General features: G+C 47.9%; 1 protein-coding gene across 1 annotated transcript in view; it reads right to left on the bottom strand.

The window, feature by feature from the left end:
* The window catches only part of EFL1 (elongation factor like GTPase 1), a 472,312-nt gene that overhangs the window by 290,369 nt on the left and 167,012 nt on the right, over nucleotides 1–14,931 (bottom strand). The window contains exon 13 of the mRNA XM_075345858.1: nucleotides 10,846–10,988. Coding sequence (XP_075201973.1) covers nucleotides 10,846–10,988 — 143 coding nt within the window. The remainder of the gene's footprint in view (nucleotides 1–10,845; nucleotides 10,989–14,931) is intronic.

Here is a 14,931-nt window from a genome sequence, read left to right as displayed (position 1 = left end):
ACGTGCCAGGATGGGGGCGTGGAACATGCCAGGATGGAGTACTTTTACCATGATTGGGGAACATGGCAAGATGGGGTACATTTACCAGGATGGGGGAACATGGCAAGATGGGGGGGGGGGACATGCCAGGAAGGGGTACATTTACCAGAACGGGGGAACATATCAGGGATGGGATACACTTGCCAGGATGGGGGTATAATTGCCAGGGTAGGGTACATATGCCAGGATGGTGAACATTTGCCAGGATGGGGTACATTTACTAGGATGGGATACATTTACCTGGATGAGGTACATTTACCAAGATGGGGGAACATGCCAGGAGTAGGTACATTTACCAGAATGGGGACCAGAATGTAGGAAATATATATCAGGATGGGGGACAAGTTTACCAGGAAGTGTCCCAGGAAGGGGGACATAACTAAGTAATGAAGTGGGAGGGGAGCAACTTGTATGACTTTATGGGACTTCGAGATGTTCAGACTTTGAAATGTAGATGTGGATTACAGGGTGAAATCTGATTGCATTCCATGCTAAAATCTCTGTCTAATATTCTGAATTTTTTTCCATAAAGATCGATCCAACTGCTGTGTCTGGTAAGGGCAGTGGGAGCTTCAATGTATGGCAAGAACGCATGAGCGTGATGCCCCCTGCTGAGGAGAAGAGAAGACTGCAAAGGTAAGTATAAAAATCTTAATTACTTACCAGTAATGGGATTTTCAGGAGCCCATGACAGCACCACCTGAGAGAGAGGTTCCGCCCACCTCAGGACAGGAAACCCACTGAAATAAAAAGGCGGTACCCCTCCTCCACTCCAGTAGGTTTACAGAGCCAGAGAGTACCACCAAACAAACAAAAATGGCTAATTATACTACCACCAAAACACCATTAACTCTAACACTCCCCAAAGGGTGACCATAACCAGTGATTGGGGGGGGGGGGGAAATTAAGGGTGCTGTCATGTGCAGCTGATAATCCCATTACCGGTAAGTAATTAACATTTTTCCCTTACGCCCATGACAGCACCACCTTAGAGATTCTATAGACCAATCACCTTAGGGAGGGACCACCGCCTGTAAAACCAGTCTACCAAGAGAGAGATCGGCTGTGGAGGACAAGTCAAGTCTATAATGATGGAAAAAGGTAGAAGAAGAGGGCCAAGTGGCGGCCCTACAAGTTTGCTCAATTGAAACCTCCGCCCTTTCTGCCCAGGGGGTAGAAACGGACCTAGTAGAATATGTGCTCTAGCATCCCGTATCCATCTAGCTAAGGTGCTCTTAGAAACCTTACAGCCCTTGGACACCCCCTAGAAGGCAACAAACAAGCTCTGCGATTTCCGCCACTCCCGGGTCCTATCTAAGTAGGTAAGAAGGGCCCTTCTCACATCTAATCAATGGAGTTGGGCTTCCTTGTCATTGGAAGGAGGGTCACAAAAGGATGGTAATATTTCCTGGGACCTATGGAAAGGCTTGACCACTTTTGGAAGGTAGGAGGGATCAGTGCGTAGTATCACCCCATCTACCAGAATTTGCGTGTATGGTTGGGCGATAGTGTGAACCTGCAGATCACCCACCCATCTAGCCGATGTTAACGCAATAAGCAGTGCCACCTTCAAGGACAGGTTTTTGAGGGGAAACCTCTGAAAGGGGCTCAAATGGGGCATCCACCAGGGCATCCAAGACTAGATTCAAATCCCATGGAGGTACACGAGGAGAGGGAACAGGAGCAGCTCTAGCACAGGATCAAATGAACCTATTAATCCATCTATTCTCCGACAGGTTGCGGTTATATAGTGCCCCCAGGGCCAAAAACTGCACTTTCAATGTACTAGTGGACAGGCCCAATTCCAACCCCTTCTGAAGGAACTCTAGTATAGCGGAGAAGGGAGGAGGACCCCCGACCTGAACTCCTGAAACCTGTAAGAATTTTCTCCAGACCCTCCCATAAATACCGGAGGTGACTGGTTTTCTACTCTTCAGGAGTCTCTCAACCAGGTTCCCAGAAAATCTCTGTGCTAAGAGAAGCTGCTGCTCAAATGCTACGCAGTCAAAGTGCAAGGCTGGCTGTCTGGGACGGCGCACTGGCCCCTGGACTAGGAGGCCTGCGTCGTCTGGAAGTATCCAGGGTTCTGAGATCGCCAGTTTCTGAAGCCAGAAAAACCAGGCCCGCTTTGGCCAAAAGGGAGCAATGAGAATGAAATGGGCCCTGTCTTCCTGGATCTTCCTAAGGACTGCTGGAAGAAGAATCAAGGGCGAGAAGACATACAGGAGACCCTGGGACCAGGAGATCCGCATTGCATCTATTGCCAAGGGACAGTCTTTTGGTTTGAGAGAGCAAAGGTTCTGCACCTGCCTATTGGCTCTGGTTGCAAATAGATCCACAACAGGAGTCCTCAAGAGTTTTGAGATTAAACTGAACACCTGAGGGCTCAGAGTCCACTCCCCTTGGTCTAGATGGTGTCTGAGAAAATCGGCTTCCTCGTTGTCCCGTCCCCAAATACGAAGGGAACTCAGGGAAAGAAGATGGGGTTCTACCAGCTGAAAAATGTCTGTTAACAGAGAGGAGCGGTCTGGATCTGGTTCCCCCTTGATGATTGAGGTAGGCTACCATCACTATATTGTCAGAAAGGATCTGAGGTGCCAACTTGCTAGATAAGGGAGGAAACCTTCGAGTGCTAACTTCACCGCCGTCAATTCCCGAAAATTTGAGGACTGACATCACATGGCAGTCCCATCGACTCTGTAAGAAGCGATCTCTTATTTGAGCCCCCAGCCTAGGTGGCTTGCATCGGTCGTGATGGTATCTGATGTGAGGACTCCACAGCACCCCAGCAGATAGGGGAGTTAAGTCCTGCCACCACGAAAGGGAACGTAATGTCTCTGTGCTTAGATGGATTTTGTGGTCCAAACAGCCGCCTGACTGCCGCTGCCATGCCAGGACCTCCGCCTGAAGGGATCTCGTATGCACCTGCGCCCAAAGAACCGCGGGGATACAGGAGGTGAGGGATTCCACTAGCGACATGGTTTGTCTGAGGGTCACAACTGGGTTTCTTATTACTGCAGCGACCAGCCTCTGTAACCTGATCTTTTTCTCTTCCGGAAGGAAGGACATCTGGGTGACTGAACCTAGCAGAAGACCTAAAAAGGACTGGCATTGCTGGGGCTGTAGTCTGGATTTGCTTTGATTTATTATCCAACCCAAGTCCTCCAAAACTCAAATTACTGTGTCCACATGCTGTCTGCAAAGATCGTCTAGGTAAGGGATAACCAGAATTTGGTGGATTCTGACATATGCCATCACTTCTGCCATTAGTTTCGTGAAAACCCTGGGTGCCATGGAGATCCTGAAGCGGAGTGCTCTGAATTGGTAATGAAGAATAGCGTTGTTCTTCTGAAAGGCAAACCTTAGGTATCTCTGGTAAGCAGCATGGATAGGAACATGATAATATGCATTCTTCAAGTCTAGTACTTCCATGAAACACCCGGGATATCACAGCTTTAGGGTAAGTTCACACAGTGCATTTTTCGCGGTGTTTTTGCGCAGTTTTCGGGTGCGTTTTTGCTCAGAAAACTACATGACTTTGCTTCCCCAGCAAAGTCTATGAGTTTTCATTTTTGCTGTCTGCACACAGCGTTTTTTTCAGCTGCGTTTTTGTGGTGCCACAAAAACGCAGCATGTCAATTATTCCCGCGTTTTTCACTGCGCTTTTCATCCATTGAGTGCAATGGGATGTTGAAAGACGCAATGAGAAACGCAAATAGCTGCGTTTTGGTGCGTTTTAGTGCGTTTCGAAGACCAAAAACGCAGCTATAAACGCAGGAGGTGGGTAGTAAAGTGACATGTACAGGAAGAGGATTCCTTCTGTCAGTAAACACAGAAGCGTGAATCCTCCCGGAACCGTCACCGCCGCTTCCACCTCCCATCCTGTGCATGTATGCTGCCGTGCGGCGTTATGTACGGGCAGGAGGTGGAAGCGGCTGCGAAATCAAAAGTGAACAGTAGAAAAAAAAAAAAAAGTCATACTCACCTGTCTGCAGACTCCCGGTGCCATGCCCGCTCCCATCTCCTCCCAGTACCGCCGCTCCGGGTGTGTGCAGTCTCCCCGGGTACGTATGCCTGCAGGATGCAGGACCTGGCGATGGATCACCTGATGCAGTAACATGACGCGTCAGCTGATCGTAAGTCTCGGGCTGACGCCAGCGCCCGGCCGGTTTAAGTTATCAGCGGATGCGTCAGGAGACTTCATCCCTGATTACCGGCAGCTCCTGCAGCGATCGGACGGGATCAGACTCGCTCTAGGAGCGCCGGTAATCAGCACATAAGTGAGTATTTATTTTTTTTTTTTTTGCACAGATGCATCTGCTGATTGTATAAACGGCTTTTATACAATCAGCTAATGTGTGATGTGATTCAGGCACTTGATCCTGACACATCATCTGATCGCTTTGCCTTCCAGCAAACCGATCAGATGATATTGGATCCAGACTGGACAGCGCGGGACCCTTGACCCAGGATTACTGCTGAGGGGGGGTTCTTTATTTCAATAAAGATGGAGTCACTAATTTTGTTGTGTTTTATTTCTAATAAAAATATTTTTCTTTGTGTTGTGGTTTTTTTATCTTTACTAGAAATTCATGGTGGCCATGTCTAATATTGGCGTGACACCATGAATTTCGGGCTTAGGGCCAGCTGATAATATACAGCTAGCCCTAACCCCATTATTACCCAGTGAGCCACCCAGCATCAGGGCAGCTGGAAGACTTGGATACAGCGCCAGAAGATGGCGCTTCTATGAAAGCGCCATTTTCTGGGGTGGCTGCGGACTGCAATTCGCAGCGGGGGTGCCCAGAAAGCATGGGCACCCTGCACTGTGGATTCCAATCCCCAGCTGCCTAGTTGTACCCGGCTGGACACAAAAATTAGGCGGAGCTCACGTCATTTTTTTTTTAATTATTTCATGAAATTCATGAAATAATTAAAAAAAAAAAAGGGCTTCTCTATATTTTTGGTTCCCAGCCGGATACAAAAAGGCAGCTGGGGGTTGGGGGCAGCCCGTACCTGCCTGCTGTACCCGGCTAGCATACAAAAATATGGCGAAGCCTACGTGATTTTTTTTGTTTGGGGGTGCAAAGAAATCCTGCATACAGTCCTGGAAGGAGGATGCTGAGCCTTGTAGTTCGACAGCTGCTGTCTGCTCTCCTGAATACACTATTGGATGGAGGATGCTGAGCCTTGTAGTTCGACAGCTGCTGTCTGCTCTCCTGCATACACAATTGGATGGAGGATGCTGAGCCTTGTAGGTCTGCTCCCCCTGACTCTCCCTCCAGCATACAGTCCTGGATGGAGCATGCTGAGCCTTGTAGTTCTGCAGCTGCTGTCTGCTCTCCTGCATACACTATTGGATGGAGGATGCTGAGCCTTGTAGTTCTGCAGCTGCGGTCTGCTCTCCTGCATACACTATTGGATGGAGTATGCTGAGCCTTGTAGTTCTGCAGCTGTCTGCTCTCCTGCATACACTAGTGGAGAATGAAGAACATATTGAAGAAGGAAATTACATCAGACTTTTTTTTTTTTGTTCACTGATAAAAAACGCATAAAGACGCAGTGCGCAAAAACGCAGCAAAACGCACCAAATCGCGGCAAAAACGCGTGCGTTTTTTTGCCGCATTTTTTTGCCGCGGGTGCGTTTTTGTGTGGTTTTTGCCGCACAAAAACGCACAAAAACGCAGCGTCAAAAAAACGCAGTGTGTGAACCTAGCCTTATTGTAGACCGGATTGTTTCCTTCTTGAAGGATTGCTGAACGAGATGACGTTTGAGTTGCTTCAGGTTGCTTCTGTTTTTCTCACTAAGAACCAAGGGGGGAATAGAGCCCCTGCCCCGCTTCTCCCTCGGGGACCTCATGTATCACTTTCTTGAGAAGGAGGGAATGGATCTCTAATTACAACACCCGTCTCTTTTCTCCCTGTCTTAGGGATGTTACAATGAAATACCCCCGAGGGGGGGATGTCATCTGCAGCCTCAATCCTTCTGATATGATCTGGAGGATCCACTGGCCGGAGGAAATCTTATTCCATGCAGAGAGGAAATAAGAGAGCCTCCCCCCACCTGAACTATGGCGTCATTATTGGCCTTTTGGTTTGGTAGAGGAGGATGGACTGAACAAGAATCCTGAGGACTTCTTCCTCCTGTCCTTCCAGGAATCCTGGTCTCTGGGGGCTTCTTGTGGAAAAATTGCTTTGTCTGAAAATGACAGTTGTGAGGCAATGGTGTCTGGACAACCGGAAACCCCTGTTTCCTATCCGCCACCTTGGACAGCAGGTCATTCAGTTGTGTGCCAAACAAGAAGCTACCCTCGCAAGGTATTTCGCAAAGCCTCCCTTTGGATTGGACACCCCCCTTCCAGGTTTTTAACCAGATGGCCCTCCTGTTTGAATTGGAAAGGGCCGCCGATTTCACAGAGAGTTTCAAGGAGTCTATAGAGGCAGCCGCCAAAAATGCTGCTACCCCCTGAACACGGGACATAGAGGAGATAACATCCTTCCTAGAAATATCCCCCTTAAGCTAGTCTTCTAACTGCTGGATCCAGACCATGAGAGATCTTGCCACTGCAGGTCTCAGGGCTGCAGCTGCTGTTTCCCACGCGCTCCGGAGAAATCCGTCCGCCTTTCAGTCCAGCTGATCTCGCAGGGATCCAATATCCTCAAAGGGTAGAGCAGTGGACTTGGAAGCCTTGGAGATAGCCACATCAATCCTTGGCGACTTATCCCAAGACGTGGTAGCTTCCTCGTCAAAAGGATATTTCTTTTCATAGAAGAGGAAATGGATACCCTCATGTCTGGCTTCTTCCATTGCTCCGTTATCAGGTCCTGGATATTCCGATGAATAGGGAATACCTTCTTCCTCCTGCCCTCCAGGCCACCAAACATTAGGTCCTGTGCGGACTCAGGATCCTTAGTATCTACGAGCCCCATGGTGATGCGGACCACTTTCACAAGGGAAGTTACCTCGGAGGGAGGAAAGCAAGCTCTGCCGCCTCTCTCGGAGACAGATGAGGACTCCAAGGAAGAGGACGTTGACTTCGAGCCCAGGTCAGAGCTTACTGATCTATCAGAGACATCATCAGTTTTTTTTTGCAGACTTTGTATGCTTCTTCGGGACCGTGTGAGAGAGGAAGCTAATGAAATCCCTGACTTCTGCCCGAATAATCTCCTTTAGTTCGTCCGCAAATCCCAGCCCCTCTGCACAGAGAACTTGTTTAATGCAGGCGGAGCAGAGATCTTTTTTATAATCTGAAGCCAGGGAGTCCTTGCTTACCCCACAAGCTCTATGATTCCTCTTGGAGGTATGTGTCTTGAATACCTCCTGGAAAAAATAAGGGAACATAGAAAGGGGAATATTTTAAGAGGTTGTAGGAGAACAACACTTACCCCCCAAGATGGTGGATCAGGTACCGGCTTAGGAGGGGCTTATGGCTTCCAGGTTTGGACCGCTTAGATCCTCCGGAATGACGGCCTGCCGGACTAAAGGGTCTGTTCCTAGCGGTGGAGCGGTCCCCTCGCTGCTGCTGCGAGGACTCTGCATTCTCCTGCTGACTGAGCACATCCTGTGCTGGGAGAGTGCTGTTTTCCATCCTGTATAGGAGAAAACTACACTCACCAGCACGCAGTCCTGCCGACCTTTTATACTCCTGTATGCAAATTTCCCAACCAGGGATCACTTACTGGAAGCAGCCATCTTGGTGCTCCTGTGCATGTGTGGCGCCCTGGACAAGCCAGGTCGTCACAGGTACTACACCAACACACCCTACACCCCGGCTAGGCACACCTAAGTCAAACACAAATCCTTGTTGCCTTCCTCCAAGGGCTGATGTCCACACCAGGGGGTGGGCCAGGTGGTTGGTCCCGCCCATCAAGGAGTTCACAGTCCTGGAGGCGGGAAAAGTAAGCAGATCAGTTTTAGAGAGTGAAGAGGTAGCAGAGGAGACTGACCGTGTCCGGCTGTGTGGCCCGGGCACTCAGCAAGGTTGGCAGACGGTGGTGACCGTCTGCAGGAGAGGCTGATTGAAGTGAACCGTATGGACCGGGGACGGGCAGTGGCCCGCCGTTACTGGATCGGGGAGTGGAGAGAAGCCAGCACCATTCGGCAGGGCCTACAGACCCCGACCAGCTAGGAGTCGCCGTAAAACCAGTCAAATCCGTTAGCGAAGGGAACCTCCGGGGTTTCCCAGCAGCCAAGACCCGATTGAAGGCAACAGCTCACACCATAGAGGGAAACACAGTCACCGCCAAGGCTACAGTTCCCAGGGCCAGAGCCTGCGGGCAAAAAGGGGCTCCTTCAGCATCCATCCAAGCTGGGGAGCGGGTTACCGGTGGGAAGCCATTGGAACCGTAAACACAACACAGGTGCAGGGAAAGGCAGTCACCATCAACCTACCGGGAGGAGAACAACCACAGCCGCCTGTGGGACCCGTCCATCCAGCCGTTTATTTGACCAGAGACTCTGTGTGAATTACTGGCTGAGTGAGTACCACCGTGCCGTGCGGCATCGCGCTGCCCCCGCGACCCTGCACCTCACCAGGTCCCGCAACACGCCTGCCATCCCTAACCCCTCACCGGGCCCCGGGACAACCAACCCCCCTACCCACAGAGGGGAGAACCAACATCCAAGCTGCTCCCTGTCATCGCTCCCGGGATCCCCGTCCAGAGCAGTGGTGGTGTCACAACTTCACCACAACCGTGGGTGGCGTCACGGACAATATCCCCAAACCAAACACCAAACCCCCCTTTCACTCACGGGCGAGGAACGCCGCTCGAGTCCCCGGGATCCGGCCCACCGCTCGAGCCACCACCGAGCAGCCGCAGCAGCAGCAGTAGCCGGACCCGAGCAGTGGGTGAGCGCAGCGTCCCCTCCTCTGCCCGCGACACATGCGTCGGTGACGCCCTTCCTGGCATCGCGCAACTTCCTGGATCTGTACACTCCGCTTCATCCCAGGTGAACCAGCAGCAGGGAACCTGTCTCGCAAGGTCCGTGAGCGGTCCACAGCCTGGAGCGACGCAGAGCCGAGCTCCTGCTCAAGGCTCGCGCCTAACCACCGCAGAAGGCTAAACCCCCTAGGGAGGTGCTTCCAGGGCCGAATGCCAGCTTCTGGTAAGACCAGACTGCCACACCGGGTGGGACCTGGGACAACCGTGGGACATACATCAGGACAGGAAACCGAAACTGAAGCGGAGGAGAGGTACCGCCTTTTTATTTCAGTGCCACTGTACACAGGAGAGAAATGAAAAAGCCCCTACACACTGACAATGTGTGTGATCTTGACTCCCGCAGTGTCACAGCGTGCAGAGCTGGGGATTTAGATCACAGAGCACTCCGAAGTGAGAGCTGTCAATCACCATAAGGGGATGGGCAAAAGAATATAAAAGAGGGGATGGAGAGAACAAGAAAGATCATTCTAGGGTTTAAAGTGAACCTATCAGGTCCAATATGCACCCAGACCCACGAGCAGTTGTGGGTGCCTATTGCTAATTCCTCCAGTAGATCTTTAGAAAAAGTATTTCGAAAGATCCTCTATGATGTGCTAATGAGTGCAGGGACTAGTCACAAGAGCGTTAGTTTCTGCACTCATTCCGCACTCTTAGCATGTTAGCACGCCCAGAGGGGCATGCTAACATATTATTCAATGCCCAGCGTCATAGGGCATAGACGCGCATGCTTGTGTCTGCTGTCACACCTCAGACGCTGAGCTTAAGGTCAGTGCAAATGATCACAAGTCTCGGCACTTCCGGTCATGCGCACTAGACCTCTCTGAAGCCAGGACGGTACACCTGGCTTCATAGTGCGCATGACTGGAAGTGCGGGGAATTCTGGTCATGCGCACTGACCCTAAGCCTGGTGTTCTGAAGCGGTGACAACAGATACAGGTATGCACGTCAACGCTGATGAGGCTGGGTAATGAGTAGCATGTTAGCATGCCTCTGTGGGTGTGCTATCATAATAAGAGGGCGGAGTGAGCGCAGGAACTAACTCCTTTGCGACTACTCCCTGCACTCATTAGCATATCATAAAGGATCTTTAGAAATACTTAGTTAGGCAGGGATTAGCAGTATGCACCAGAACTGCTCGTGGTTCTGAGTGCATATTGGACCTGACAGGTTCCCTTTATGTTCTCATTTCTACATAGTTAAATATCAGCTTTAGGGTTGACAGTCTCCTTAAATTTACCAGTATTTTTGAAAACCTGGAAAGATCCGTTATTAAAACTTTATGTTTTTCCTAAGTATTTTTGTAACATACCTACATTATTTGAAGAAATGCCCCTTTCCAGTAAATTAATAAACCTAATTTCTCCCTGAAGGTGACTGATGTGACAATTACTGAACTGTATGCAATAAATGGGCAATATTGCTTGACAAATAAATATAAAACACATTGCCCCGAACATCTAAATAATAAATACAGCCTACACTGATGGCTGCATAGGAAATGGAATAAAACATCTGCGTTATCAGTAACTCTTTTTTTACTTGGCTGTTGTATATAGGACTCTGCGGGGCTTTCATCAGGAAAGCAGCAGAGATTGACAAGTGGATGTAAAGGAATTGCTAAGCGCAGGCCATAAATAAGCTGATCGCTAACCACGTACACCTCACACCACCTAAATGGCTAATTTGTTGGTAATTATGTTGTCTGCAGACTGGTGTCAATGACTGTTCACCAGTTGTGGGGTTTGTAATGATGTGTAATTGCTGCCTGTATGGTAGGAACATTCAGTGATCAGAAAATTACGCTGAAATCACTTAAGACTCTAGCAGGGAAAAGTGAAGAAAGTGGTGAGGACAGACACTTGCCTCTGGTGTTCTCACTGTTTACAGGCACTTGGCATTCACTGCTGCAGGGAGCCGGCTCCTGGCCCTGATTGATTGCCATCTTTTCAGCGTGCTTCTGTCTTGCGAGTTCCCGTCGCCGTGTAATTTCATCCTGAGTTAATGGCCTGCAAGAAGGGAAGTGATTTGCATGAGAGGTAACCGCAACGGAGAAGCACAGGAGCTTAAACATTACCAAAGCCAAAAGGAAAATATAGCCAATATAGCAAGTAAAGGGCAAGGCAGCACCCTTATACTACATCATAGGGACATCCTCCCTCCAGAATACCTCCTGAACAAAGACTATATATTACGTATATTTAAAGGGAATGTGTCACCAGGTTTTTGCTATGTAATCTAAAGAACAGCTTGCTGCATGGGTTAAAACATGAACGTCAGCTGCCGGTTTTGACAAGGTCTAATGTGTTATTTATTTGCTATGTTTGTATAACCAGCAGGACTTATTGCTCGGACTACAATGTCAAGCGCTGGGCAGTTCGGCACTAACCCTCCTTCGACACCTTACTGTCAATGTACAATATAGAGAGCCTGGTGTGGGCAGGCACAGCTCTCAGCTCTGCTAAATCTAAAAATTGTGATTGTGTCAGAACGGCTGCATCCAGTAATCTAAGTGATACATCGCTGGAATCAGGCTCTTTAACTCTACATCATGTTGCTCTCAGATGGGGTAGGAAAAACCTGCTGACAGATTCCCTTTAAAGGGTTTTTGGCAGCTAATCTGAGAGCAGCATAATGTAGGCAAAGAGATCCTGATTCAAGCGATGTATCTCTTACTGGATTGCTTGCTGTAGTTTTGATAAAACCATTTAATTGCAAGACATTAACACTAGAGCACTAGTAAATCTGCTGCCATATAGTCATCTGTATTCATGAGCTCTGTATAACCTCAACCCACCACTGACTGGCAGCTTTCTTCCTATGCACAGTGTACACAGAAATCTGACAGTCAATGGTGTGGCTAAGGTTATACAAAGCTGGTAGATTTGGTAGATCTGCAAAATACAAAAAGTTATCAAAACTACAGAAAGCAGCCCAGTAAGTGATAAAATGATATGCTTGGTTTTAACGTAACTTCATTCATTAGTTATTTATAGTTTTATGACTACTTATAAAATGTGTTTAAAGTGCTGCCCGTTGTGTTGGATTGTCAATGCAACCTTCTTCTCCCACTCTTGACACACTGATAGCAACACCACAGAAGAAATGCTAGCACAGGCTTCCAGTATCCGTTGTTTCAGATGCTGCACATCTTGTAACTTCACAGCATAGACCATTGCCTTCAGATGATCCCAAAGATAAAAGTCTAAAAGGGTCAGATCGGGAGACCTTGGTGACTATTCAACTGGCCCATGATGACCAATCCACTTTTCAGGACACTGTTCATGTAGGAATGCTCGGACCTGACACCCATAATGTGATGGTGCCTGTTAAAACCAAGCACATCAATGTTTTTCTTGTGAAATTCTCAATAAGTTTGATGTGTTACATGACCCTCTTAAAGTTGGATCCAAAATGGCCAACTTCAAAATGGCCACCATGATCACCATCTATCTTGAAAAGTTTCCCCCCTTACTTATACTAATGAGCCACAAACAGGAAGTTGATATCACCAACCATTCCCTGCTGTTTTCAGTTTGGGGCTCCCTCTTGTGGTCAGTGCTGGCGGTGCAGTTGATTTGTGGAATGAAAGCCACACACCTGTAGAGGACTGGCAATCAGGGTCAGATTGGGACTATATAACTGAGTAGTTTTCTCTTGTTACTTACCGGTGCTCAATGGTTTCCTGTGTGTTAAGGACATTCTGTAACCAGGGCTGCTTACTACCAGAACTCCTCTCAGATAAGTGGTCTTTGTACCTCTGCTGTTTGTTTTCCACTTTCTTGTTGTTTTTTCTGCTTTGAAACTAACGCTTGATTCCTATTTTGTCTGTGTGGAGTTCTTGGTGGAATGGGATCATTCCCTGCTGGGAGTTTCTGCATACTTAGCTCCATGATTCTTGAAGGTATTGTGTTTGTCATGCTTGGTATTAATTCAGTCCCTCATCTATAGTGTTTTTGGATCCCAGTAACATCAGAGTGCTGCAATAGTGGGGGAGAGGTTTTGTGACCTCAGGATTTTTACATATCAGATGTGCTGGTATATATTAGGGTTTTTTACGGTTGCAGACAGTGCTCCCTTCCTATCTTTTCCTATAAAGATAGTTTGGGCCTCACCTTTGCTGAATCTGTCTTTTCTAGCTTTGTATTGTGTTTTTCTATATCACCGTAGCCTTTACATGTGGTGGGCTATCAATCTTTGGGGACTGCTCCGAGGCAGATTAGCTTTCTTATATCTCTGTGAGAAAATTTAGTTCTCCAGCTGTGTCGAGACGACTATGTCATCGTAGGCTCGTCCCACCGGCTACTTCTAGTTATGTGTCGGGATTAGGTCTGCAATCTCTTAAGGTTCCAGCCACTCTGTTGCAATTTGGGATTCCGCATTTTTTGATCCTCCTCGGTCCCTGAATCATAACAATTCCCATTTTATTTAGGTGTATCCATATAAATGGCCCACCCTGTAGAACTGTTTGGGTGTTATTGGCCAGCACTGGCTCATGTGTGCAGAGACCCCATAATGGTGGCTGAAAATATTCATATTTTTTACAGGAGTTTAACGATATATTCATACAAACGGATTTTCCACTGCAGATTATGCAGAACTTGCAACTAGAGATGAGCAAACCTGAAGTTCGGGTTCGGTTTGAACTCAGATTTTTCCAAGAAAACAGAGCTGGGTGCTTTACAAATACAATCGACTCATGCGAGCATCGCTGTGCTCGGGTACGCTCGGTGCTCACCCCAGTGTGAGCCGCTTACAGTTTTTGATCGGCTCTCACTGGGGGTAACAACAGTGTGATTAGATGGAGTGTGCAAAAAAACAAATTAAAAAAAAAAAAAAAAGGAAAAATCCCACCAACCTGCCTCCGGAATTGATCTGTTTATGGCTGGCCTTATGGGGGCGGAGACCTGAAATGCCAATCAGTGACTTCAAATGAGGCTCACGTCAAGTCCGGGTCCAAAACTGAACTTTAAAAATGTTCAGCTGGACCAGCAGAACCCGACCTTCCACGCATCCACTTATCTCTACTTGCATCAAAAACTGCATTTGTTATGTGGGGAATTTGATGCATTATGAAGCAGATTACATAATAGGCAATAGGAGAATAGCTATGGGCAAATCAACAATGTCACTGGTAGGGATGAGTGAACACGAGGTTCGGTGTTCGGCTTTCGGCTGAACACAGACTTTTAAGAGAAAAAAAAGTTTGGGTGCTTTACGTATACAAACAAATTGCGCAAGCATCACTGTGCTCAAGTACGCTCAGTGCTCAGCCCAGTGTGAGCCACTTGCAGTTGTTTGATCACAGCGTGATTGGATCTAGTGTGCAAACCAAAAAAAAAAATTACAGATGACGCTTCCACGGGTTCGCTCATCTCTTGTCAGTGGACAAGGTACTCAAATCAAGAAACATTTCACTGGCAAAGACAACATGGTTCGCACATAGTTTGGTCTTTTCCGTAGTAATATATGGATGTGAAACCTGGACGATAAAAAAACAAGACAGAAGAAGAATGAATGCCTTTAAAGTGTGGAGCTGGAGAAGGATGTTATCAATACTATGGATGGCAGGAAGAACAAAAAAATAAATTTTGGAACAAATCAAGCCAGATAGGTCAGTGGAAGCAAGGATCACCAAGCTATAACTTGCCTATTTTGGACACATCATACAAAGACAGCAATCACTGGGGAAAGACATCATGGTTGGAAGAATAGAAGGAACAACGTAAAGAGGAAAACCAGCAACCCAATGGCTTGATACTATCAAGATAACTGCAGAGAAGACTCTGGTAGACCCATCTAGGCTGATCAAGATGGCTCTTCCTACAGAATGTTCAGCTGTCAAGTCACCATGTCTTAAAACGGAGCAGAAGGCCGTTAAATAATAACCACATAATATGTGTTGCAAAGTGTGAAATCTGCACCACATGCCAATTTTTCGCTACAGATTTT

This window comes from Anomaloglossus baeobatrachus, chromosome 4 (genome assembly GCF_048569485.1).
Source record: "Anomaloglossus baeobatrachus isolate aAnoBae1 chromosome 4, aAnoBae1.hap1, whole genome shotgun sequence".
NCBI lineage: Eukaryota > Metazoa > Chordata > Amphibia > Anura > Aromobatidae > Anomaloglossus > Anomaloglossus baeobatrachus.
Note: the sequence above shows the minus strand (reverse complement) of the source record. Positions and strands in the feature narration are given on the sequence as shown.